The 23784-nt window shown below is 41.2% G+C and overlaps 2 protein-coding genes across 2 annotated transcripts in view; one reads left to right on the forward strand and one right to left on the reverse strand.

Moving 5' to 3' along the window:
* Positions 1-21498, reverse strand: Dlst (dihydrolipoamide S-succinyltransferase). The gene is made up of 15 exons (XM_046440860.2): positions 21376-21498; positions 20798-20831; positions 17735-17783; positions 14505-14560; positions 14320-14394; positions 13880-13935; positions 13243-13354; positions 10721-10873; positions 10281-10357; positions 9142-9239; positions 5242-5372; positions 3459-3532; positions 3166-3249; positions 2643-2810; positions 1-1573 (listed from the first exon to the last, which is right to left on the reverse strand). The coding sequence occupies exons 1-15, from the start codon at positions 21436-21438 to the stop codon at positions 1439-1441; spliced, it is 1365 nt and encodes a 454-aa protein (XP_046296816.1). The 5' UTR covers positions 21439-21498; the 3' UTR covers positions 1-1438.
* Prox2 (prospero homeobox 2) overlaps positions 20560-23784 on the forward strand; it is a 27090-nt gene continuing 23865 nt past the window's right edge. Inside the window, exon 1 of the mRNA XM_046440861.2 lies at positions 20560-20943. The gene's annotated coding sequence lies outside the window, so the exon portion shown is untranslated. The remainder of the gene's footprint in view (positions 20944-23784) is intronic.

The following is a 23784-nucleotide window of genomic DNA, read 5'->3' on the forward strand; positions in this document are numbered from 1 at the left end:
CCTGTTTGAGAACATGTGTCCTTTAATTTTCCTTCAAAATCAGTTTCTTTAAATACTTTAGTTACAAGTTCTGAATGGTAAAGACAGAGTAGCAGATGCTGCAGGCACTCAGTACCGGCCCCTCCCCCCACCCCCACCCCCGGCCTTGCTTCTTGGCTCAAGATAAAAAAGGGCACTCTGCACTAACTAATGGCCCCGGTGTCAAGTGCCAGCAGTCTCAGGCATGGATGCAGTTGGATACAAAACCATACAGCACAGTAGCTTTCACAAGATACTTGCATTTAACCATGCTCCAAAGGAATTCCAATGATTGTGCCCAGACTCAAAGGGCAGTACCTTAGAGATGATACCAGTCATTTCATCACTATGTACTAATACCTGGAGGCTGGGTCCCACCACAGTCCATCCTCCCCTAGATCTGTGTCCTATAGGGCAAGAGCCAAGGCCTGGCTCCCTATGGGCCACAACATGGGAAGGAAGAGGACAGCCTCCTCAGTCCAACTTGAATCTGAATCTAAAAGCTCGAGTCAATGTGAACAAGTCAGAGGATACCTCCTCTCCCCAGGTTCCAGTCTTCACTGTGACCAGGCTCTGTCCCACTGCCATGATGCGCTAGAATCTGCTCTAAATGAGGACAATGTGCTAGATGGTTCCTAGCATCCTGGAAAGGGTTGGCACAACCACAACTGTGTGATTATGCCAAAGTGGGTCTTCCTGGCATGAATCTATGACTGTGAGTGTGAGGGCAGGCCTGAGTTCTGCTCTCACTGACATTTACAACATGTTGCCTCAGGGGGGTACTCTGCCCTCTCCCCCCACAACCAGATCCCCTGGCCTGTGTTTCCTGGAAGAGGTAGAAGAGGCATCTTGAAGTCACTGACATCTGAGAATGACGGTGCCATTTAAGAAGCAAAACAGCACCTCTTCACCTGTGTTCAGTACCTCCACACAGATGGCATCAAGTGAGAATGTGCACAGCTGGGACAGAGGCTGCTCTGAGCCTGGGAGGCAGAGCACCCCCCTAGGCATCTCTGGAGAACAGATTTTCCAAAGATGAAAATTTAATCACATGGTCCCAGTGGTTTCCCTATAGTATACTGGCAATGGGGAGAAGCAAAAATCATCTGTGCAGAGGCTAAATGGAAGAAAGGCAGGAATATTAATGAGCATCCATTAAGGCTCTCTCACTCTCTCTCTTTCTCTTAAGCCTAAGGAAATAAGATATTCAAAGGCCAGAGAAAGATTCAGAGGGAGAGAGCCTGGCAGGAACACCAAGAGAAGACCTGCAACTGCTGGTTACATAGTACCCTGGCTTCCTTGCTTGAGGCCAACAGCAAATACCTGCCTGTCACAGGCTAACCTGGGACCCATGAGGGGACAAGGAGAAGACTGGTTTTAAGTTCCTGCATGGTCGATTTGTAGGGTATGGGGCTTTCTCTTAAAGGTCCAGAAGGAGAACTCTGGGATCCTCTACTGCTGCCTTGATTTTGCGGAGAAAAGTCACAGCCTCTCTGCCATCAATCAGCCGATGGTCATAGGTCAGGGCCACAAACATCATAGGCCGCACCTCCACCTGTAGAGGGGAAAGGTCAACAGGTCTGTCACCAATAGGTCAGAGAAAGCTCTGCAGAGGGAGGGAGATGGGAAAGTGCTGCCCTCAGGCAAGCTCTTAGTTCCAGAGGCTTTCCTATTAATGTGGCCACTGCATACTTATCATATTTTCAAAGGCCAATCTTTACCCTTAGTGCAAAGCTCCTCTACTTAGAAACAAAGAATAAACAAAGAGAAAATAGTCTCACAACTGCCCTTAAAATAAAACAACACAACATAATCTGCCTTGTCCACCCTCCAACTCATCTGCTATCTACAGAAAGCCTTCCTCCTCTGTTTGGGCTGCCTGAAGCATTGCAATTACACATCCCCCACCCCTCCCCTCCGAAGTTCTAGGGATTGAACCCAGGGCCTCAAACCTGCTAGGCAAGTGCTCTACCACTGACCCACAGCCCCAGCCCATAGTTACAATTTAAAAGAAAAATATTTAACCTGGAGTGCACAAATTCTCTTGACACTATGCAAAGTTGGGTGACCACTTTTCAGGCAGAAGATCCATGGCTTTTCAATTCACAAAGGAAGTAATGATCCCAAAAGATTCTAAACCCAGGAGTCTGAGAAAGTTTTTTTCCTATCAATATATCTTTTAAGGGCTAGCTGAAGCCCCTTTATCATCTAAGGCCTTAGAAAATTTCCAAGCCTTATCAGACAACTTCAAAGCTCCTAAATTCTTGTGCATTCTTGTCTTCTGTTTCCCAGGGACAAGGTCCATGACTGCAACTCTATCCCCCACTCTCTATAGCACCTAAACAATGAAACATTTTAATTGGTCCTAGAGGAAGGGCAAGTCTCCTCAATGGTTCTCAAATATGCTGAGATGGAATTAAGAATCTGCATTTCTAACAAGTTCCCAGATGATGCTGATCCATAGACCACAATTTGATAGTGAGTGCCTTAGCTGTTAATTATATACTAAGAAATGAAACTTAGGCCTAAAATTATAGTGAATGCTCTATAATAAGCCTTTAATTGGACTGCACTCTCATCATCACCCAGCTATTAGGTAGGACCTTATAAGCAATAGTTCCTACCTTGCCTCCCACAGCCACTGGCCTGTCAAAGATGGCGTGCATGCCCAGGATGGCAGACTGAGGGGGATTGATAATGGGCGTTCCAAAGAGCGAGCCAAAAACGCCTCCGTTACTAATGGTGAAAGTACCACCATCCATATCTTCAATGGCAAGTTCATTCTTTCGGGCCTAAAAACAGAGTTCACAATTGAAACATTAAACAAATACAGATTCCTTCACCTAAAGAAAGTAGGTCCATATCTGAGGTAAGTAAGCTCATATCTGAGGTCAGTACTACACCCTCCACCTTCAGCATGACAATTGCTTAGCTGAGGTGACTGTGTCAGTGCTCCAGAGAAAAGGCATGATTGCATAGAATTGACCTTTTCTTCCCCCACCAGGTCTCACTTCATGAGATTTCAGTCAACTAAGCATGCTATGCTTAATCTTCTAGGGCACTACTTTCCTCAGTGGCTATGTATTTCTTAGCTGGCTCTTCCCACACCTGCCCAGCAGCTCTCATGCACACTTCTTTCTACCTTACCTTCTCTCCCAGTTCACTAATGGTTCGTTCTATATCTGCATAATTCATAGTTTCCACATTCCTGATGACAGGAACCACCAGGCCCTGAAAAGAATGAAAAAACATTTTCAGTTGCAAATTAACAGTACCCTTTCTAGTTACAAGTCCCCTACCCAGGATACTTTTATTACTCACCATTATTAAAAGTCTAAGACATTTAAGTCCGACATTAAAAGAACATGGTATGGTTTAAAAAAAAAAAAAAGGTTACTTTTACTAACTACCTCCATTCCCCACCTCCCGCCCCAACATACCCGTGGCGTGGCCACCGCAACACTGATGTCAATATAATCCCTATACACCACCTCTTTGGTTGCATCATCAATCACTATGAGAGACAGAGAAAAAAAAGGTTACATATAACTCCCTAGGCCAAGGCTAATAAGCTAATATTTCTATTAACAGAATAAAAATCTGCAGTTCTTGATACAGTGTGGGCTGACCAATCAGCATAAAAATAATTGCATTACAAATGGCAACTGGCACACTACTTACTCCTATCCCAAGCAATGATAATATTTCCCAAGTTCCCTAACTGAGCATACATTCTGTGGCAGCCCTCAGAAGTGCTCAATACACAGGCTCACATGGGATTAGAGAGCATCAAGTTCTTGTTACTACCCCTCTTAAGCCCTCCCTTAGCATGGGATGGCTAGTGTTAACAAAAAAAGGCCACTCAGCAAAGAAGAAGGGGCATAGGCACGCTGCCCATTCTGCTTTCAACAAGGGGAAGAAGGAAGCTTCTCTTCAGGAAATGGAGGGGAAACTAGTGGTCTGGCTTTTAAATATGCCAACTTGAGACAGCAAACCAGCAGCTGAGAATTTACGTCTAGTACTCATAAGAAAACAAAGGCTTGGGAACCTTCTCCACAGATAATAAGTCTATGCTGTACTTTATATAAGGTACTGAAGAAAAGCATGTAAAGTAAAAGAAAGTCAGAGAACTTTTTAAAAAAATATTTTTTAGTTGTACATGGACATATTTTTATGTGGTGCTGAGGATAGAACCCAGTGCCTCACATATGCTAGACCAGCATACCACAACTGAGCTACTGCTACAGCCCAGCCAAAAGAACTCTGAAAGATGCCTATGAGCATGGGAAGGCATAAAAGAGGGGGGCAGGGAAAGGGAGAATGCCAGTCAGGAAAGCATAAGAATGGAAGAAACAAAATGAGGAACACATTGGGGACAAAGTCCACCCTCCTATCTACCTAGAGCACAGCACTCTATGGAAGTGACGAGGCTCCAATTTCTAGATCTTTTGCTGAGGATTGCAAAAATATCACTGCTTGCTCTCCAGTCTTCCAAGGGATAGAGAAATGTTTTAATAGGAAGAAGAGAACTGCTTGTTAGGTCAACACTTCAATGACGTGGGTGAATAAAAAGTTGAAAGAAAACAAGTACCAAGTCCATGAAAGTGAGATTCCCAGTGAGGCCCATCAACCTGAGATCAGAGGTCAACCTGGAGGACTATGTCAAATGTAGAGGCCAGGCTCCAAGAAAACAGGGCCCACGGGGATTAGGGGTGGGCAGCCAGAACATGAGCTCCTATCCTGACAGGAGGCACCAAAGAGAGCTGGGCTGCCCCACAACTGCCTGCTACCAGAGCAAATGCCAAGCTATGCATCAGGAAGAGAAACTGTTCTGCCCACTTTGTGGAGAGAAATAATCATGGTGGCCTTTCAGAAAAGTACATTAAAAAAAAATCTTAGCCAGACACGTGGCATAAGCCTATAATTCCAGCAGCTTAGGAGGCTGAAGCAGGAGGATCGTGAGTTCAAAGCCAACCTCAGCAACAGCGAGGTACTATGCAACTCAGTGAGATCCTGTCTCTAAATAAATAGGGGTGGGGATGTGGCTCAGTGGTTGAATGCCTCTGAGTTCAATCCCCAGTACTTAAAAAAAAGAAGAAAAGAAATCTCTGAGGAAGATGGTCAAGTTATGAAATAAAAGCCTTGGTCTACTAAATGTGGGAGCAGGTCTGTGTGTACACCTACCTTCTAAGACCTTTGCAATATTGGCCACCAGAAACTCACCTGCATTTATAACAGGCTGCTCCTGCAAGGCAAAGGCTGAGGCCTTCACAAATGCTGACATGAAGCCTAGTTTGAGATTATGTTTCTTCAGGAAAGCATCTTTGTGCCGAGCTCTCATATCCTGGATGTTACTGTAAAAACATATTACAAAAGAAAACACAAATGAAGCCTTGATTTTAACATTCAAACATGTTTCCACCCAAGTACACAAATAGGCAAAGCCTTTCCCTTACTCTGGACCATCTATGTTTAAGTTGGTTTTTTTTTTTTTTTTTTTTTTAAATTTTTTTTTTTTAAATGTGCTGTTAAGGATCAAACTCAGCACCTCAAAGATGCTAGGCTAGCACTCGCCAACGGAGCCACAACCCCAGTCCGCCATGTTTGAGTTTTGAAATAGTTTACTAGAAGTCAACACCTTGTTCTTTCATAAAAACTGGATAGAAAGGAATCCGGGCAATGTGTCTTTAAGGTGGGTTGAGTCTTTACAGGGCTTATTATGTCCTAGAAGTCACAGATTTCAGTAACAGAGAATATGAATGAGACATAACATAGCACAACATCCTTGCCCTGAATGAGAAAAGTATTTCTAACTAAAATAGTGAGATATCCACCTTGGGTGTGTGTGTGTGTGTGTGTGTGTGTGTGTGTGTGTGTGTGTGTGTGTGATCGGGGGGATGTTTTAAAGTATAAGCAAAGTCTATGAAACAGAAATATTCTTTTCATTTATCAGAATTATTTTCAACAACCACCAAACCAGATTTTAGCTTCTTTGGGACATTCTCTTATCTGATTATCAGAGAAAAATAAAAACAAGCCAGGAGCAGTGGTACATGTCTATAATCCCAGCAACTTGGGAAGCTGAGGCAGGAGGATCTCAAGTTCAGGGAAAGGCCATGCAGCTTAGCAAGACCATCTCAAAATAAAAAATAAAAAGGGCTAGGGATATAGATCAGTGGTAAAGGGCCCTGGGTTCAATCCCTAGTACCACAAAAATCAAAATGACAAAACCACCCATGGGCTTATGGTTTTCATGTGAACAAAAGCAGTCATGATTATCAAGGAAGGGTAAACCCAGTGCTCTTTCAGGCTCCTCGGAAGTCCTTCATATTCTCAGAGTTAGCAATTCCTTCCACTTATTCCTTGGAACAGGTACTAACATGCAGCATATGTGAGAGTCACAGCTAGGCACCTGGATACAAAGAAAAGACAAACTGCTTGCCCTTAGATTAGTTTAATGAATGTGTTTTTCTCGATATTTAGAAAAGTGGCCCTATGTAGAGTGAGACCTGCTACCTTCAGTTTCAGCAGCAGGACCTTGCTTCTGAGAGACCTCTGCAACATGATCAGCCTTTGGTCTGTCAGGGCCAGTTTTTTTCACATACATGGTGAAGAGTGAGAAATGGCTTTACCATCATTTTGCCTCAGAAACCTATGTATTTATCGGAATAGCTATTCACAATGGAAATTGAATTTAACTTCATCTCAGGTCCAAATGCTTGGTTCTCCCTTTCCCCCTATAATGGCCTAATTTGACATTACCATGAAAGCTAAGATGTGATACAACTTTAAAATACCCCCTTCAGACCTTTTGTTTTTGAAAAAGGAAATTTTTTTAGACGGCCTGATTGGGTTTAAAATGTTTGTTTTCCTGAGTCTAACCTTATTTAGTGCTAGGATTACCACCCTAAAGACATTATTGGATCCCAAGACACAAGGGCTGCAGAAGAGGGTAAGAGTAGTGATAAACATCTCTGCTCTCAAACCTGCAGGAATGCCATTGTCTGGTCATTAAGTAGTTTCTATTTCAGAACTCTGTCCTTGGAGGCACAGCTGGGACAACAGGGAAAAGGAGGAGTCTCAGAAAGGCCCCTTATGGGTTAGCTGATGGGCACAATATCCAAAGGGCACTCAATCTAAACGAGATTACTGGCTGCAGTGAGACCCCAAGCCATTGTTAAGGGATACCTCAATTAGCCACTGAAAGGAGATCCAACTCTTATACTTACTTTCCAATTGAGGCTGTTGGAACAACTGCATCTTTCAAGACCACAATATTTACATGTTTTGTCTTAAGAAAGTGGATAGAATTTCAAAGTTTCATTCAATTTGTGTACAATTTGGACCTAATGCACTGAAACATAAGCTACAACCTTTGTGATTCATTAGGCAAGGTCCTTCCCTGCACACTATGAACAAGAAATCTTTGACTAGAATGACATCCAGTCTCTTTAGGAAGCTTCCCAATAGAATGGAGATTTCTAGTACAATTGGCCACAGAGCCTTATCTGGTTAACAAAGCCCTAACACACTGTCAATAAACCACTCCCTCCTATTTTTCAGAACTCATCCAAAGGAAAACAAATTTCCCTAATGAAAAGTAGATGAGCAAACTTAACACTCAGGACAAAAGGAGGCAAGGAGATCCCCTGAAGACTTACTAATACACCTCCTGATTTAATATAAATTTCTTTCTTGGCCTTCAAAACCAACCTTCTTTACCATATTCCTCAGGGTAGAAATGATCTAACTATTTCTTGTACTTTCATGACTGTTGTCATGATACATACCTTTCATTAACACTGTCTGGAACGACAATGCTGCTTGTCAAAATACTAGTCATTCCTGAAGGCCTGTTAAAACTTCCCCAGGAAACCTGTTAAAACTTCCCCAGGAAACCTGCCCTGATCCTACCTTTGCAACCTCTACTCCCAACTTCCAAAACAAATGAGTTTACTCCTTTCTCTATTCATCCTTATTTTTATCCTTCTGACACTTCTTTCTAGATTTTACTTTGTGTTTATCCAAACCAAACAATAAGCTACAGGGAGTCAGGGCTTCTTTTTCACTCATTTTTATATTATACCCCCTAAATTCCATACTTTAGTTCCTTGTTTACAGTAGGCACTGAAAATGTTTGTTAAATTTAACTGCTTTCTCTTCCCTACTGTGCTGATACTTGTATGCATTATTATTGTTATTATTATTATTACTATTATTATTTTGTGGTACTGGGAATTGAACCCAGGGGTCCTCTACCAACGCGCTACATCGCTAACCCTTTTTATTTTTTGAGACAGGGTCTTGTCAAGACAGGGTCTCTGCTGAGGCTGGCCTCAAAATACAATCCTGTCTCAGCCTCCTAAGTAGCTGGGATTACAGGCATGCTTCACTATGCCAGCCATCCTTTTAATTTTTTCACACAGGGTCTCATTAAGTTGCCCAGGCTATAATCCCAAGTAGCTAGGATTACAAATATGTACCACATGCCTGGCTGCACACATCAAAATCTTGAAGAAAACAGGTGGGTCAAGAATTAACTCACTATAGAAATGGGTAGAATAAATTAGTTCCTTTTACTCTTCTGAGGTTTTATTTTAAAACAAACTGCTTTCCATTTCACACTCAAAGCTGGGAAAGCAAGAGAGATGACAAGCCTCTGCCTTTTGGCTGGTCTGATTCTAAACTGCTCAAGAACATGTACAAGAAGCAGTCATTGTGGGAAAGAAGCAAGGTGTGTTGCCCCTGCTCTGGCATGATGATGAAGGCTCTCCATCCAAAGGATAGTCCTGGGAACAAGCCCTGTTTGCCTGGTTGCTCACTTCTGGCAATCTAACCCTAGTCATCAGAATTTAAGACTATTAATAGCCTCATTTACCAGAATTCACAAGATTCAGGTATAAAAGTCTAAAAGGCTAAGTTTTTTAAGTCATAGAGGAAACAAACATAATATTAGGAAAGTCATTTAGAGGATGAAACTGGTAAATTTCCCTGTGTAAGTCAACTACAAGCAAAGCAAAGAAGTACCTCTCGCCCATCAAGTTAGTTTTGGGAACAGCACTAGATAGTCTCTCACTGGGGCAAGATCAAGGCATGGGGAGGTAGAGGGTCTAGACATCCCACCTCATGTCAATCTCATTGAAAGTAGTCAGCATTGCACACGTATTCTGGGCCTCCTTCAGACGCTGAGCAATGCGCTGCCGCATCCTGTTCATTTTTTCCTGAAAGCAAAAGTGAACAAGAATTGACAATCTGATCTCTCTGGATCAAGTATTCCTCAGTAGGCAGAGAGAGAACTCAAGAACTTGCCAAGAGTAGATGACAAGGACTACAGTATTTAAATATAACCAGGGGAGGAGGGATGTTCTGGGGAATGATATAGGCCAAATTATATTGTTATATCGTGTACATCCACAAATAGTAACAATAAATCCTATCATTATGTACAACTATAAGGCACCAATAAAAAAATGTGGAAAGAGGAAAAATAAACAAATAAATAAGTATATATATCCAGAGTTCTAGGCTTCCCCTTTCCTGTGGTGGTCTTCTTCCTCTGAGCAAAAGCAACAAAACCTGGGCCAAAAGTACTACCTCAGATATGCCTGATGGTTGACCAAGAATGGAGGTCCAGGAAATGGTGTGATTTAAAAACCAAAACCAATTTATGAAAAGGAAGAATGTGGTATAGGTCTAGACAGCCTAAGAATCATTACAGAATGGAGATTTCTGTTGATAGAGGCTTGCATGAGAGTAGCTACTTGTGGAACGGAAACTCATGAGCAACATACTTTTGAAGCTATAATATTTTTAGGAAGTATTCTCAAGCAGAGGAACCCACACTCTTGACCAAACTTCCTTGAGGTTTATGTCTGCCCGGACAGCTATTGTTACTATGTAGTATATCCCTTAGCTGCAGTTAAGTATCCTGGAAGTATAAGAATAGAACTCTCAGTACATCATCTGTGTGAAGTATTTGTATCATTATGGAAGGTACTATTCCTTGCAAATATTTTATACCTAAGGCATTTCACTGATGGCATAACAGTGAAAAACCATTGGATAAGTATGCAGAAAACCTCAGATTCTAGAGTTCTATCATTTAATGGTTATGTGACCACAAACAAGCCATTTCCTATACTCTGTCTTTTCAAGGCCAAGAGAATAAATTGCTAGCCATTCAAAGGTGGGCACCATCATACCCAAACTCCATTAATCAACTAACAGGTAACATGCAAATGCAGTAGTTCTCAGATGCTTACCCGATGTTCTGAACGCACACCTTTGCCAGATCCTGGCTCAGCTAGTGGCGGAGCGGCAGTGGGTTTTATTGCAGACACTGAAAATGAAAAGAAAAGGTACAGCTGATTAAGAGACAGAAATATTTACCAAGCACATGCCAGTGCTTTCATACTGTATTTTCACTTGAAATATTCTGAGGTGTATTAGTATAATTCCCACTCCACATATGAACAATCTGCTCAGAAAAGTTAAGTAACTGGCCTAAAGTTACAGTGAACAGAAAGCTGGGATGCAACTTTAAGTCTTCATACATAAAATCTAGAGACCTTTATACAAAGCAGCCAACCTGGCCTTTTCAGAGCCACAGTTGGTCTCATACTATACCTCGTTCGTGAGGGGACATGGTATTAAACAAAGTATTCTTCTTTCACAGAATGACACATGGGAGTTAGAGGCTTACCTGGTTTGGTAGAAGGAGGTTGTGAAGGTGAGGGCACTGGTGGCATCTGAGTGGGTATGGGTGCTGCAGGGGGAGGAGGAGCAGTTGATGTTGCAGGCTCTGCTTTTGGGGCTGTGGCAGGAGCTTCAGCTGGCTTGGCCTTAGCAGGAGCAGCTAGAAAACAAGAAAAAAAAATTGCTATTGACACTGTCTGGAATGGAAAGCAACCAAATCACAGAAACCAAGCAGAATTCAATGGCAAAAGCCCTATCTCCAATCCATTAATAAATGTCTACTGGGTATTTGCTATATTCAAGACCCTATCAGACATGCACAATGACATAAGGCACTAATCTCTATTCCCCAGAGTCCCTAAATGTCCTATATCAGATAACTGCCTCAATTCAGATAACTGGCTTTCCTGATTTCACAAATATCTACGGATCATGAAATTCTGCATGTACTTCCAAAGCTTCTACTCTGAACCCAAGGAAATGAAAACTTCCAAGCAAAAAAAAACCTAGGCAATTTAAAATATTAAAACACACACATAGGGCTGGGGATGTGGCTCAAGAGGTAATACGCTCGCCTGGCATGCATGGGGCGCTGGGTTCGATTCTCAGCACCACGTAAAAATAAAATAAAGATGCTGTATCCACCAAAAACTGAAAAATAAATATTAAAAAATTCTCTCTCTCTCTCTTTAAACACACACACACACACACACACACACACATATTTCTAATTATAATAGTATGGATACTCATCTTCTATTTCAACTTCACATGTAGAAGACTATTCTTAACCAAAAAAATAAATAAATAAATGTTTAATCAAGGACTCATTTAAGCTTAAGAGTTCAAAGTATTTCTTCCAGGATGACTATCAAAAATCAATGAGGTGGTAAAATAATAAATCTACAACTTTAAATTAGATGTTTATTTCAATTTTTACCCATCTGGATATTATATCCAGTTTTATATTTAAATTACAACTTTCTTTTGATAGTAAAAAAATGAATGATTAGAAGATGAACTTCAAATTCATTGAATCTTGGAATCTGGAAGATTCATTCTTGCTTCCTAGCCTATAGAGATTTTCTCCCCAGTGTGAGTGTCTGGTTTCTCTCTGCTTGACTATTTTAACAATTAAAAAGAAACAGACCTTAGTAGTTACAGCATTTAAGAGTCAAAAAAACCCAGATATTTTCTAATCTCTAATACTGATCATGAGGTTCAATAGATTCTTTTCTTTCTCATTTCTTCCCAAGAGAAATATAACCCTTCTTAGAGATGTTATAAAAGAATAAATGTGAAAAGAAACTACATGAAATGAAGGGAGGGGGAGCCTGTAATCCCTGATATTGGAGAGGCTGAGGCAGGCAGATCAAGGCCAGCCGAAGTAACAAGTGAGACTTTGTCTCAAAATAAAAATTGTTTTAAAGAGGACTGGGGATATAGCTCAGTGGCATGAGGCCCTGGGTTCTATCCCTAGCACCACCAAACAAACAAACAAAAGATGACAACTTTGCTTCATAATAGTCCCATGAAATAATTCTTTGTCCTCTAGTGTACTGGTTCTCAGTCCTAGCTTGTATCAATATCACCTGAGAAGCATTAAAAACATAACCCAGGGCTAGGATTATGGCTCAGTGGTAGAGCACTTGCCTCACATGTGTGAGGCACTGGGTTCAATTCTCAGCACCACATATAAATAAATGAATAAAATAAAGGTCCATCAAAAAAAAAAAACAAAAAAACAAACCATAACCCAACTATGGCTGAGGATGTAGCTCAGTGGTAGAGTGCTTGCCTAGCATGGGAAAGGGTTCAATCCCCAGCACAGGAAAAATAAAGAATCTACCTATGATAGATTGTGATTTATCAGATCATCTGATACATGTGATTCTGATGCCAGGGTTGGAAAGGGGAATCACTATCTTTAGATATCCTCTTCATTTTCTATTGTATCTTTAAGAAAAGGTCCAGTATAAAAAAACACCATGGAGGGCTGGGGATATAGCTCAGTTGGTAGAGCGCTTGCCTTGCATGCACAAGGCCCTGGGTTCAATCCTCAGCACCACCAAAATAAATAAATAAATAAAAATAATTAAATAAATAAAAAAAATCCATGGAAAGAACAGAGAACTATGAGGTTTATTCTTTAAAAAAAAAAAAAATTATCTACCCCCCTCCCTTTTTAAACTACCCTTTTATTACTTTTTAGTTGTAGATGGACATACCACCTTTATTTTGTTTATTTACTTTTATGTGGTGCTGAGGATCCGAACCCAGTGCATCATACATGCTAGGCAAGTGCTCTACCGCTGAGCTAACCCCAGCCCTAAACTACCCTTTTCTTTTAAACCTAACATTTAAAATTCCCTCTATATAAATAAAAATATTGTTCTTTCTTTTCCCTCAACTAAGGGCAACTGGGATGCAAGAGTCTTTGAGGTTTCAGGGAATTATTAGTACAGTACGCTCAGCCCCAATCCCAAGGGGGAACACTGGAGACCTTGACCACCAGGAGAACTTCTTTACCACCAGTTTTCCTGAGTGTGAAAAGAGGAGTGCCTCCTTCAACTTTTCCCCCATCAGGTACCAAAAGAGCTTCAATTACGCCATTTGCTGGTGATGGAACCTGCACAGATGTCTGGAAAAAGAAGAAAGATGGAGAAAGGGCTGACATTTTTACACAGCATTAGCCAATTAATTACACAGAATCTCCAACATGAGTTACAAGAGTTGCAACATGGTTAAACAAGGCCCTGCAAAACACCTGAAGTCACACTTTCAGAGTGGGAGCAAAGACAAGTCATTGCTACAGAGAAGATTCACCAGTTCTTGGAAACATTAAAGTAAAATTCAGTTAATGTGTTTCCAAGAGACGAGAGGACAAACAAGTGGAAACAGCTCATGTACCACAAAGGAAAAAAAGAAAAAGCTACCAGGTTAAAAGTTAGAAAGTTACATAGTTCATACCTACAGAACAATCTAAAATTAAAACTTTAATAAACTGCTTCTTTTTAATGAGTTACTCAAACACTTTCACAACTAAGGTTAGAGCTAGTTAAAAATTATCTTTAAAAAACACTGCTGCTTTAAATCCTGCTGCTTCTTAGAGTGAGAAACCAAGGGTTGATCATGAAAATTTGTCACTAATAAAAGACAAACCCACCTTGTCAGTTTCAATCTCACAAACCACTTCATCTTCTGCAACTGTGTCTCCAACAGCTGAAAACACAAGCAAAAGCTATTTATTAGAGGGGGACCGCCAGAAGCCACAAAACCCCTTTCGGCAAATGTGTTACAAGACTCCTCTCCTATAAGGCCAACGGAAATAGGTATATATGTGGGAAAGGTTCCACTGACTAACATAGGGGAAGTGGAGACTTTACTAAAACCTAAGAAGTTGATGCTTAGCATGGTGGCACATGCCTGTAATCCCTATGATTCAGGAGACTGAAGTACAATTGCCAGTTTGAGGCCAGCCTCAGCAACTTAGCAAAGCCCTAAATGACTGGGCAAGTCCATAAAAAGGGGTGAGGGAACGTGGCTCAGTGGTAAAATGCCCCTGGGTTCAACCAGGGTTCAACTTGAGAGGAAACTAAATCCTACCTTTCTCCCACCTGACATCTCCCTCTGTGACAGATTCTGCAAAAGCTGGTGTGTTGACTGTAATCACATCATCCTCTAGGAAAAAAGCAAAAAGGAAAATCATAAGTAGTTCATTTGTTTTTTCTTTTTAATTAAACTCAGTTTGTTCTTTCTATTAAAACTCCATTCACAGGGCAGGTACTTACTGCACACAGCTGTAGTTCTGAAGAAGCGAACACTGAAGACACTACTGTTGTTAATGCTACGAAAGAAACATAAAAGTTAACTCCTTTACCAGGCGAACTACTCACATTTAATCTAGTTTAGGTACCATGAGTCACCTTTCCTTTAAATCAGTGTTTCTTGACCAGAGTGCCCATCCATGTCATCCAGGGGAACTTTGTCAAAGTACACATGTTTGGACCAAAACCAGAGAGATTCCGACTCAGCAGGTAGAGTCCCAGTGCCTGATGACCTGGCTGTCTTAAAAAGTGTCCTGTGCTGCAATGAAATGTCAGTTCTCAAAAAAGACAAGAGACTTATATTTGGTTCTCTAGAAGAAAAAAATTAGCATTTTCGTCCTTCCTTTGCAGACACACGAAAATGACTTAGCTTCCAGATAGGTTTCTTTCTTAACTAACCAAATCCATGTAAGATGCCCTCAGGGATACATGGTGATACATGTCAGATATAATGGTATTTCTGTCCTTGAGATTACAAATTTAGATCAGATAAGGCAGCAAAGTAAGATAGTTACTTGCAAGTAAAACAAGGTACTCTGCCAAAAAAAAAAAAAAAAAAAACCACAAACCCACATATCTTGTATTTTGTTCTCTTTGCTAAGAGGCAGTGTACAGATCCATCCTGGACTCCTTCCAAAGAACCTCACTCAAAGACAAAGGCATTTTCTCATATAGCATTTACATTAAATAGAATAAACTTGAGAACAATATCATCTTTTATGCACAAAACCAAGAATAGTTACCTCTGGGGAGAGGGAGATGTAGCTATGTAGGGTAACTTTATACAGTTTGAAAAAATGATTTGGAATGATAGGAATTTTCATCTTTTACATTTCAGGACTCTCTGGATATTCTACAATAAGCATCTTTATAACAGAAAAGCAAAACAGATTTAAAATTGTCTTTAAAGATGTTTATAATGCCACAATAACTTTTTAAGGTCTATCTAAAAATCAAAGAGAAAAATAAAGTTATTTTTTAAAATACAGAATACAAAATGTATGTGTAAAGTTTGTAACCATGTGAAAACACATGCCCATAGATAAGAACTAACAGGTAACATGCAAATGCAACGGAGAGTGCTCTGCCAGATACCCAGGAACCTGAAGCAACAGCTGCTACTGAGAAAAGGCATTCAACAGGGCTAGAAGACAAGAATAAAGAAGTCTTCTCATTAATACCCCTTTTTTGCCTTTTGAATTCTGAGCCATGTAATTATTTATTAAATAAAAACATAAAAATTTTAAAAAATTATTTTAGTGTGTTTGTGGTATTAGGGGTTGAACCACTGAGCTACGTCCCCAGCCTTTTTAATTTTGAGACAGGGTCACGCTAAGCGGGCAAGAAATGGCTTTAATTCTGTGATCTTCCTGGATCAGCCTCCCAAGTTGCTGGGATTATAGGCATGTACCACCATATGTAGCTTAGAAAATAGTTTCATAATAAAAGATTTAAAAAAAAGAGAGAGAGAGCTCAGGATGTAGCTCAGTGGTGCTTACTTAGCCTGTGTGAGGTCCTAGGTTTGATTGCCAACACCTCAAAAGACAAAACTAAAACCAAAATAAAACAAAGTGGATAACTCATTCACTCATTCACATAACAAAAAAATGGGTATTAGATTAAGGTGACCCAATTAGGGTTATCCAACCCAAAGATTAGATTTTTTTTTCCATAAATCACTTTCAAATACTTATTTGTTGTATTTATTATATAGAGATTAATAACTGCCCCATTTTCATTTAAATTGCAGGTGATATATTTTGAATCTCTAAATTTTTTGCAGAGGCAGAGGGGTGTTTCGAGAGTTGGGGTTGCAATATTGGGGACTGAACCCAGTGGCACTATACCACTAAGCCCCAGCCATTCTTTTGTTTTCTGAGAGAGGATCTCACTAAGTTACCAAAGCTGGCCTCCTGCCTCAGACTCCCAAATCACTGGGATTACAGGTAGGTACCACAGCACTTGGCATTTAAATAACTTTTAAAATTACAAAAGCATTAGATGTTCACTGCATAAGCCTTACATAGTGGTGCATACCTATAATCCCCACTATTCTGAAGGCTGAGACAGGAGGACTGCAAGGTTGAGGCCAGCCTGGGCAACTCAGCAAGATCCTGTCTCAAAATAAAAAGGGCTGGGGATGTAGCTCAGTGGAATAGTGTCCCTGGGTTCAATCCCCAGTAACACAAAAGAAAAAGAAAAATATTCACTGCAGAATATTAGGAATGGCAAAAAGAATGTTTATAATGGAATTGTACCAAACAATAGAAAATGGAATTACTTTGTAAAATGCTTTTTTCTACTTATCATAGTGTAAATGTGTTAACATGCTATAGCGTAATTAATCCCCTACTGTCATTTTGAGGGAAATCTGGGTACACCAGTTTTTCAGTGTAGATTCCTAGAGGTAAAATTGCTAGATCAAAAGGTACAATGCAATTAAAAGACTTAAAACTGCCAAATTGCCCTCCAAAAATATCATAGGAATTAATATTTCTTGTTGAGTGCAACATTATCTAAATTGAGAAAAAAAATCTTAACTGTGATGCACAGTAAGAAAGCTAATCTGCTGACTCCTCACTTTGAAGATTCTCCCTGTAGAGAAAGCAGCTCATAGTTCTTGAACAAGTTGTTAGAGAGCATCCTTTAACTACCACCATGAAAATAATTGGCATACAGAGCAACATTCATAAGAAGTGAATCTGAAATACACAGAGGTGGCCCTTCTCCAAATGCAACATTATGCAATAATAATATTCCTCCAATCTAATCAAAGTCCCAGAGCTCAACTAGTCTGCTTTTTCTGTTTCTAAAATGAGTAACTATGCTGCCAAGAGGATGCTCTCAATCTCCACAATACATGTCCCCTCCAGTCCTTCAGCTGTGCTTATATCCAACTAGAATATTTAGGAGCACTCTTCTATACCTATTCCCATAAAAAGTGGGTTCCAAGTTAACTTTAGTTAATAACCAACCACCTGATGACAGGTACACTCTTGGTTCAAACCTGACATGAAGCTGAAGCCCAAGGTACATCATAAATTTAAAAAATGATCATCAAAGTTAGATCTAAGGACTCAAGATACCATCTTGATTTCTAGGTCTCAAGGCCAGTGAAGAAATCAGATAGTCAATTTAGAATTGGATTCTGAATACCCCATGGCCACATATCTGTACTCCCCAGTGATACTTACACAATCTTCCTGCTGTCAGGGTAACTTGGTCCCTGACATAAGGAGACCCCTGCAAGAAACAAAACAACTCTTAACCAACAACTCTTATCTTACACAGGATACAAGATGGAAAGGGAAAAGAGATCTGCTCACCCCCTAACCCCAAGACAGAGCAGGACCAACTGCAGTTAATGACATAATCTTTATCACACAAGAGTCCTGCTTCTCAAACTTTTCCACCAAAGTAGCCTTAATGGCAGAGAACAATGGGAAGAATAGGTGTTTGGGAAGGGAAAGGGGAGATATCTGATGACACAGCCCAAAAGAGTTTTACAATCTTATTTGCCTTAAAAGTTTACAAACTTTCATTATTCCTATGTTCTCATAATAAAAGGTCTCTACTTCCCAAGTATTCAAATACAATTGAAGATTGGGGAAAACAAACAAACAACAAGAACAAAAAAATGTGACGGCTGATCTAGTGACTTTACATAACCTAACTGGAGACTCAGGGTAGTGGATCTGGGTTTGAGTGGATTGGGCTGGAAACCTTACTCACTGAACCCTAGCAGCAAAGACTGAGCTACTTTAGACCCAAGGTCTCCAGATTGTCCGAAGATTGAGCAAATCATTTCCCCACCTTTCAGTTTATTGTCTTCTTGTGCTCTTTCTGAAGCCCTTCACCTTGGTCACTCTCAAAAAGGTGGGAGCCCCTTTTCTGCTCACCAACTGTGCTTATCATAAATTTTAACTGCATCTCCCTAAATGATGTTTAATAACTACAGACACCTCCCCTGAATATATTCTGTGTCTTGTGGTCTTTCCTCTCTCAGATCTATTAACAACTTTTCCAAAATCCTAGGCTCAGAAGACACCAAATGAGATAGCTCCTGCTTATGCCTACCTCCTCATAAACATTCCCAAGTTTTAATTCTCAAGTAAGATGCCTCTAGCCTAGCAGCCAGTGACTATGCAGTGCAAACTCTTGAGTGCAGCATGTCTTTGAAGTAGAACACAATAGTATATACCAATTTTTGGAACCCCAAGTCCAATTCAGAGCTCAGCCTATAGCAGGTTTCATTTGTACAGTGCTTTTGGGTTATAAAAAGTTTTCACATAATGACCTCATTTTTATTTTCAAGTTTCCCAGCAATTCTCTGAAGTAAAAAGACCATCTGCCATTATTCCTATTTCATCTACAAGTAGGGTTTCTGCCATTCCTATTTCATCTACAAGTAGTGACTACTCTAAAGTAAATCCCTGGGGCTGGGGATGTGGCTCAAGAGGTAGTGCACTCGCCTGGCATGCGCGGGGTGCTGGGTTTGATCCTCAGCACCACATAAAAAAATAAAATAAAATAAAGATGTTATGTCCACCGAAAACTAAAAAAAAAAAAATTAAAATATTCTCTCTCTTTAAATAAATAAATAAAGTAAATCCCTGAGCCAAGATGCAAACTCCCCAAGTGCAAGGCTCTTTTTTTTTGGTCCTGTCAATCTAGAAAGTGGAGAAATGTTTTGACATCTTTCAGAATTCCAGTTGAAAAGAAAGTTTATTTATTATCAGGACTGGGAGTACAGCTCATTAGTAGAGTGCTTGCCTAGCATGCATGAGGCTCTGGGTTCAATCACCAGTACTGCCAAAAAAAAATAAAAATAAAAGGGTTTATTATTGAGAGTCCAATACACACTGTGCTGGATGTCATATGTTCTCCTGACTCTTAGGATAAAGTCCAAGCACTTTACACTGTCATGAACCATCCAGTTCTTTCTATCTTTCCAACCATACAGGGTTCCTTTCCATTTTTATAACTGGTCAAATTCCTTCTTGCGTGGAAACCTTTGCAAAAGTAATTCCCTTTGCCTGGAATATCATTTTCCTGACTAATACCTATGTACTCTTCAAGTCTCAGCTTAAATGTCACCACTTTTAGAAAGTCTTTACCAACAAGCTGGACTACATCATGCTCATCACAACATGTCCTGATCTTTCCTAGTAACCACATATAAATATGTACTTAAGTGTGCATAAACACGTATTTGCTCTCTCTATCCAGCTAGCCCATAAGATCTCTGAGGGTAGAGACCATCTGTATCCCATCACCTAGCACAGTGGCTACACACTGGATTAAGCACTTAATAAATGATCTGTTGAGTATGTGAGCAAATGAGAACACAGTGGGTTAAGATTTGGACTGAGGAAGGAGTCAGGTGGACCTGGTTTGACCAATAGTTGGCTGAGTGACCTTGCCATGACACTTAACTCCTCTTTTTTGGATTATGCATTTTTAAAAGAGATCCTACCTCTCTTGCTACTTGATGATTAACTAAAAAGCACAGAAAGCACTCAGGACAACACTTGACACAAAGAACCCTACAATAAGACTGATTGATTTAACATATATTTATACCAGGCATATAAAAATAATAAGCTATGTAAGATACATTATTAATAAGCCCACCTTAAAAAATACAAACCACTATTTGGATAAAATCTAAACTCCTTCCAAGGTCTCCACACCATCTCTATCTCATGACAATGTCTCCCTTAACAAAAGTGGTCCAGCCAAATCACACTTTTCCAGCTCCAAAATACCATCAACCTTTTTCCCTCCTCAGGGACCTTGTAGATGTTATTCCTCCCTTTCTTCTGCTGTTTTCTATGCTTGCTCTGTCCCATCCTCCAGATCTCAGCCTTAATGTCACCAATTTAAAGAAATCTCTTCAGTCCATTTTCATATTTCCTTCTCAGCACTTACTAAAATTTGTGACTGTTCACTTGTTTAGCAATTCACACCATGTCCCTCCCACCAGCCTGTAAGCTCCAGAAGGGCACGAGGACAAGAACTGTTAATAGCCACATCCCTAATGAGTGCCTAGCTGCACAGTGCCTGACACACAGTAAAACCTCAATAACAAGGGCTGAATGATTAAATGAGAGTTATTATGATCAAGTAGCATATTGCTTCACTCCTATGAACTGAATGGTCTTTGAAAATTAAGAAGAAATATACACCCAGATTTCCTCACACGCTGCTCTGCCCAGGAGGAGAGCATTTTAGGTGACGGCAAGGGCAGAACTTACCAGGCAGGGAACGTCTCCCTAGAGGGCAGTTCCCCTGTTGAGAAAGAAGACATTATCGACGTCACCCAAGATGAAAAGAGGGAAGAAACAGCTTTTTAGGTGCACACTTCCAATGCTGATGACAGGTGGATCTCACAACTCCAAAGGTAATATAAATGCAACACACTGGGTCTGCCAAACTATCTCAAATTCCCAGTGGAATGGCACCCACTGATTTTAAGAAAGGAGGAGACGGACGCCGGCTCCAGCTTGGGGGCCGCACGGCGCCTCCTCCCGAACTGAGTCAGTCTAATGTTGGGACGGGCGCGGCTCCCCAAGCCGGGTGAAGGGTGGGGTACAGCAGGAAACGGTCGGCGCCAGTTGCCTCGGGAAGGAAAGGGGCCGCCGGGCTCCAAAGGTCCGGCATGACCGTCCCGAGGACATCGGCCGGGCCCCCAGCCGCCCAGCCCGCGGCCTCCGCGTCCCGGTGCCCTTGGTGTCCGGCCTGGCCACCGAGCTGCGCTCCTGCCCTTCAGGCAGCCCGTCCACCCGCCAGCAGGTTACCCACCTGCCGGAGCTCCGGCCCAGGCAGACCGTACCTTTTGGAAGGCAGCGAGCGAGCGGCTGAACGCCCGGGACACGCAACGGGACCGGGAGAGCATAGCGCCAGCGGAGGAGCCGAGGGCGGGCGGACACCGGATATAGGGCCCGGCAATAACCGGAAGTGGGGTGGACCGCTGCACCCGCCAGGCGGGGAGGGGTGTTCGGAGCGAACCATTGGCAGGGGGTGGTATGAGCAGTGCAACCCAGTGCTTCGCGGTTCGGCTTGCGAGAGCCGGTAGCGGGAGGGCGCACTAGGAGCTCGCTGCGCTGCCAGACACCCAGGGCTGGTCCTCCTGAAGGTGTCTACACTACCCAGCCACCTCATCGCCCCCAGGTCAGGCCTTCCCCGCAGGCTTGAGTTTGGCGCCTTTCTTTTCTGGGAACCTAGGGCACCAAGCCATGTCGCCTCTGCATCACGGGAAGAGAACGAAAAGGAGGGCACAGGTTTTGGACTTGGCAGTCAAGCCTGACTGATCTTAAGCTTGTGTGGCTTTCATTGCCCTTTTATGAACCTCACCAACTAATCTTACTTCTGCATCATCGGATCTTTGCCAGTCTGTAGAACAACTCTCCAGGCAAACTAATTGTTCCCCATGTTTCCTGTGTATTTTTGGAATTTGTTGGTTTGTCTTCCTACTCCTAGAATATAAACCCCTAATCTCATGAGATTTACATTGTGTCTTGTTTACTGCTGTATCCCCTGCACCTGAGACAGAGATTGACTAGGTTATGTGAGCTGAATTTCTTCCAGCTGCCTTAAAATGAAAGCTCATGGCATCCCCACTCCCTCCCTTTTTTTTTTTTTTTAACTCTGTCAAGTCCTCAGGACGCTGAGTAGTAGTCCATCTTCCTAAAAGAAAAGATGTTTCAAAAACGTCTGGTTGAATGAATAATGAATGAACATATGAATGGATGAATCAACCAATCGCCTGGTGCTTGTTGGTGTTGGTTCTTTTACTTGAGTTATTTTGCCTAATCCTCAAGACCTTCACAGAGCCTTCTCTGACTCAGACCCTACAAGCACTGCCACTGGAATTCTGGAGTAGTGAGTAGAATCCCTAACTAGAAATAGAAAAAACATCCATGCCAGCTGCTGCCCACAGTCGATTTCAGCATCCTTCATCTGAAATATTTTCAAAGTTTCCTAAACAGTCCTGAGCCTCCACTCTCACTTTCTCTAGCCCATCCTTCACACCTCTATCCAAGATCCTTCTGAAATACAAACCTAATCCTGTAACTCCTCTGCTTAAATTCTTTTAGTTGCTTCTCCCTATCTATAGAATAAAGTCCAAACTCCCCATTCAGGCACCTGATAATCTGGCTTCTACTTCCCGTTCTCACTGACCCTGAGCTTTAATCATACCACACTGTTTGTTGTCACCCCAATCTGCTATTTCACTCCTTCTCATCTTTGTGTGGGCTTTTCCCTCCTATTTGCCTAGGGACTTCTAATCATCCTTTAAGTCTCTTTCCAAATCCCTTCCTAATCCTTTTCTGGCAGTTGACAGATACTTTCTCTATGCTTCCAAAGTAGTGTGTATCTTTGCCTTGCATTATATGGTAATGTCCTTTTTATTGTCTGTCATTTTCCTGAATGTTGTGTTGTGCACAACACGGTGCCTGGTACTCTGTGGGTACTCAATAAGTATTTGTGAAATGACTAAATACTTTTGTGCTCACAACACTGCTGGACACAGCTGAAGAGTCTAAGAATAACCAGGAGCTATGGCAGTCTCTTGCTGGGGTTGCTGTTGCTATTTCTTAGATAGCTGCTTAATTATTATTTATTTTTCAGCTGTGATTAAACCCAAGGCCTCACCCATGTTAAGCACATGGTCTACCGCTGTGCTACCTTTCCAGTTGCCCCCCACCAATAACTGCTTAATTCTTTCTTGCTTTTTAATGATTAATTTTTAAGGTTCTTCTCTAAAGTTTAGAAGCTCATACCTGGTTACAATGTGGCAAAAATTTCTCCTGGTTTTAGTGATCACCCTAGTTTTATAGTCTTAGACAACTTTCACACAAATATATACAAACACACCTGTGCATAATACTATGCAAAGTTTCTTTCAGATAAAAAAAAAAAAGGTTGAAATTGATTTCCTTGAATTCTTCTAAGACCTTCCATGGGATCCAAGGTGCATCCCATAAGCTAGCACCCTCTTCTGCATTGGGAGCCTCCCAGAGCACAGCATTCCCTACTGGGACAGGAGTTCATGAATATGTTATAGTGTGGTTCAAAAGAGAATGTTTTTTAAAGTATTTTCATTAATATATATATATATATATTTTTCATTCAATGGGGGATAAAAGTCTATGTGTATGTTTTATAGAAAAATAATAAAAGAGCTGGACATGGTAGCACATGCCTATAACCCCAACTTGAGAAACTGAGGCAGGAGGAT

The sequence above is a fragment of the Marmota monax genome, unplaced genomic scaffold (assembly GCF_021218885.2).
Source record: "Marmota monax isolate L192 unplaced genomic scaffold, Marmota_monax_Labrador192_F-V1.1 WCK01_AAM20220418_F8-fsc00017, whole genome shotgun sequence".
Lineage (NCBI taxonomy): Eukaryota > Metazoa > Chordata > Mammalia > Rodentia > Sciuridae > Marmota > Marmota monax.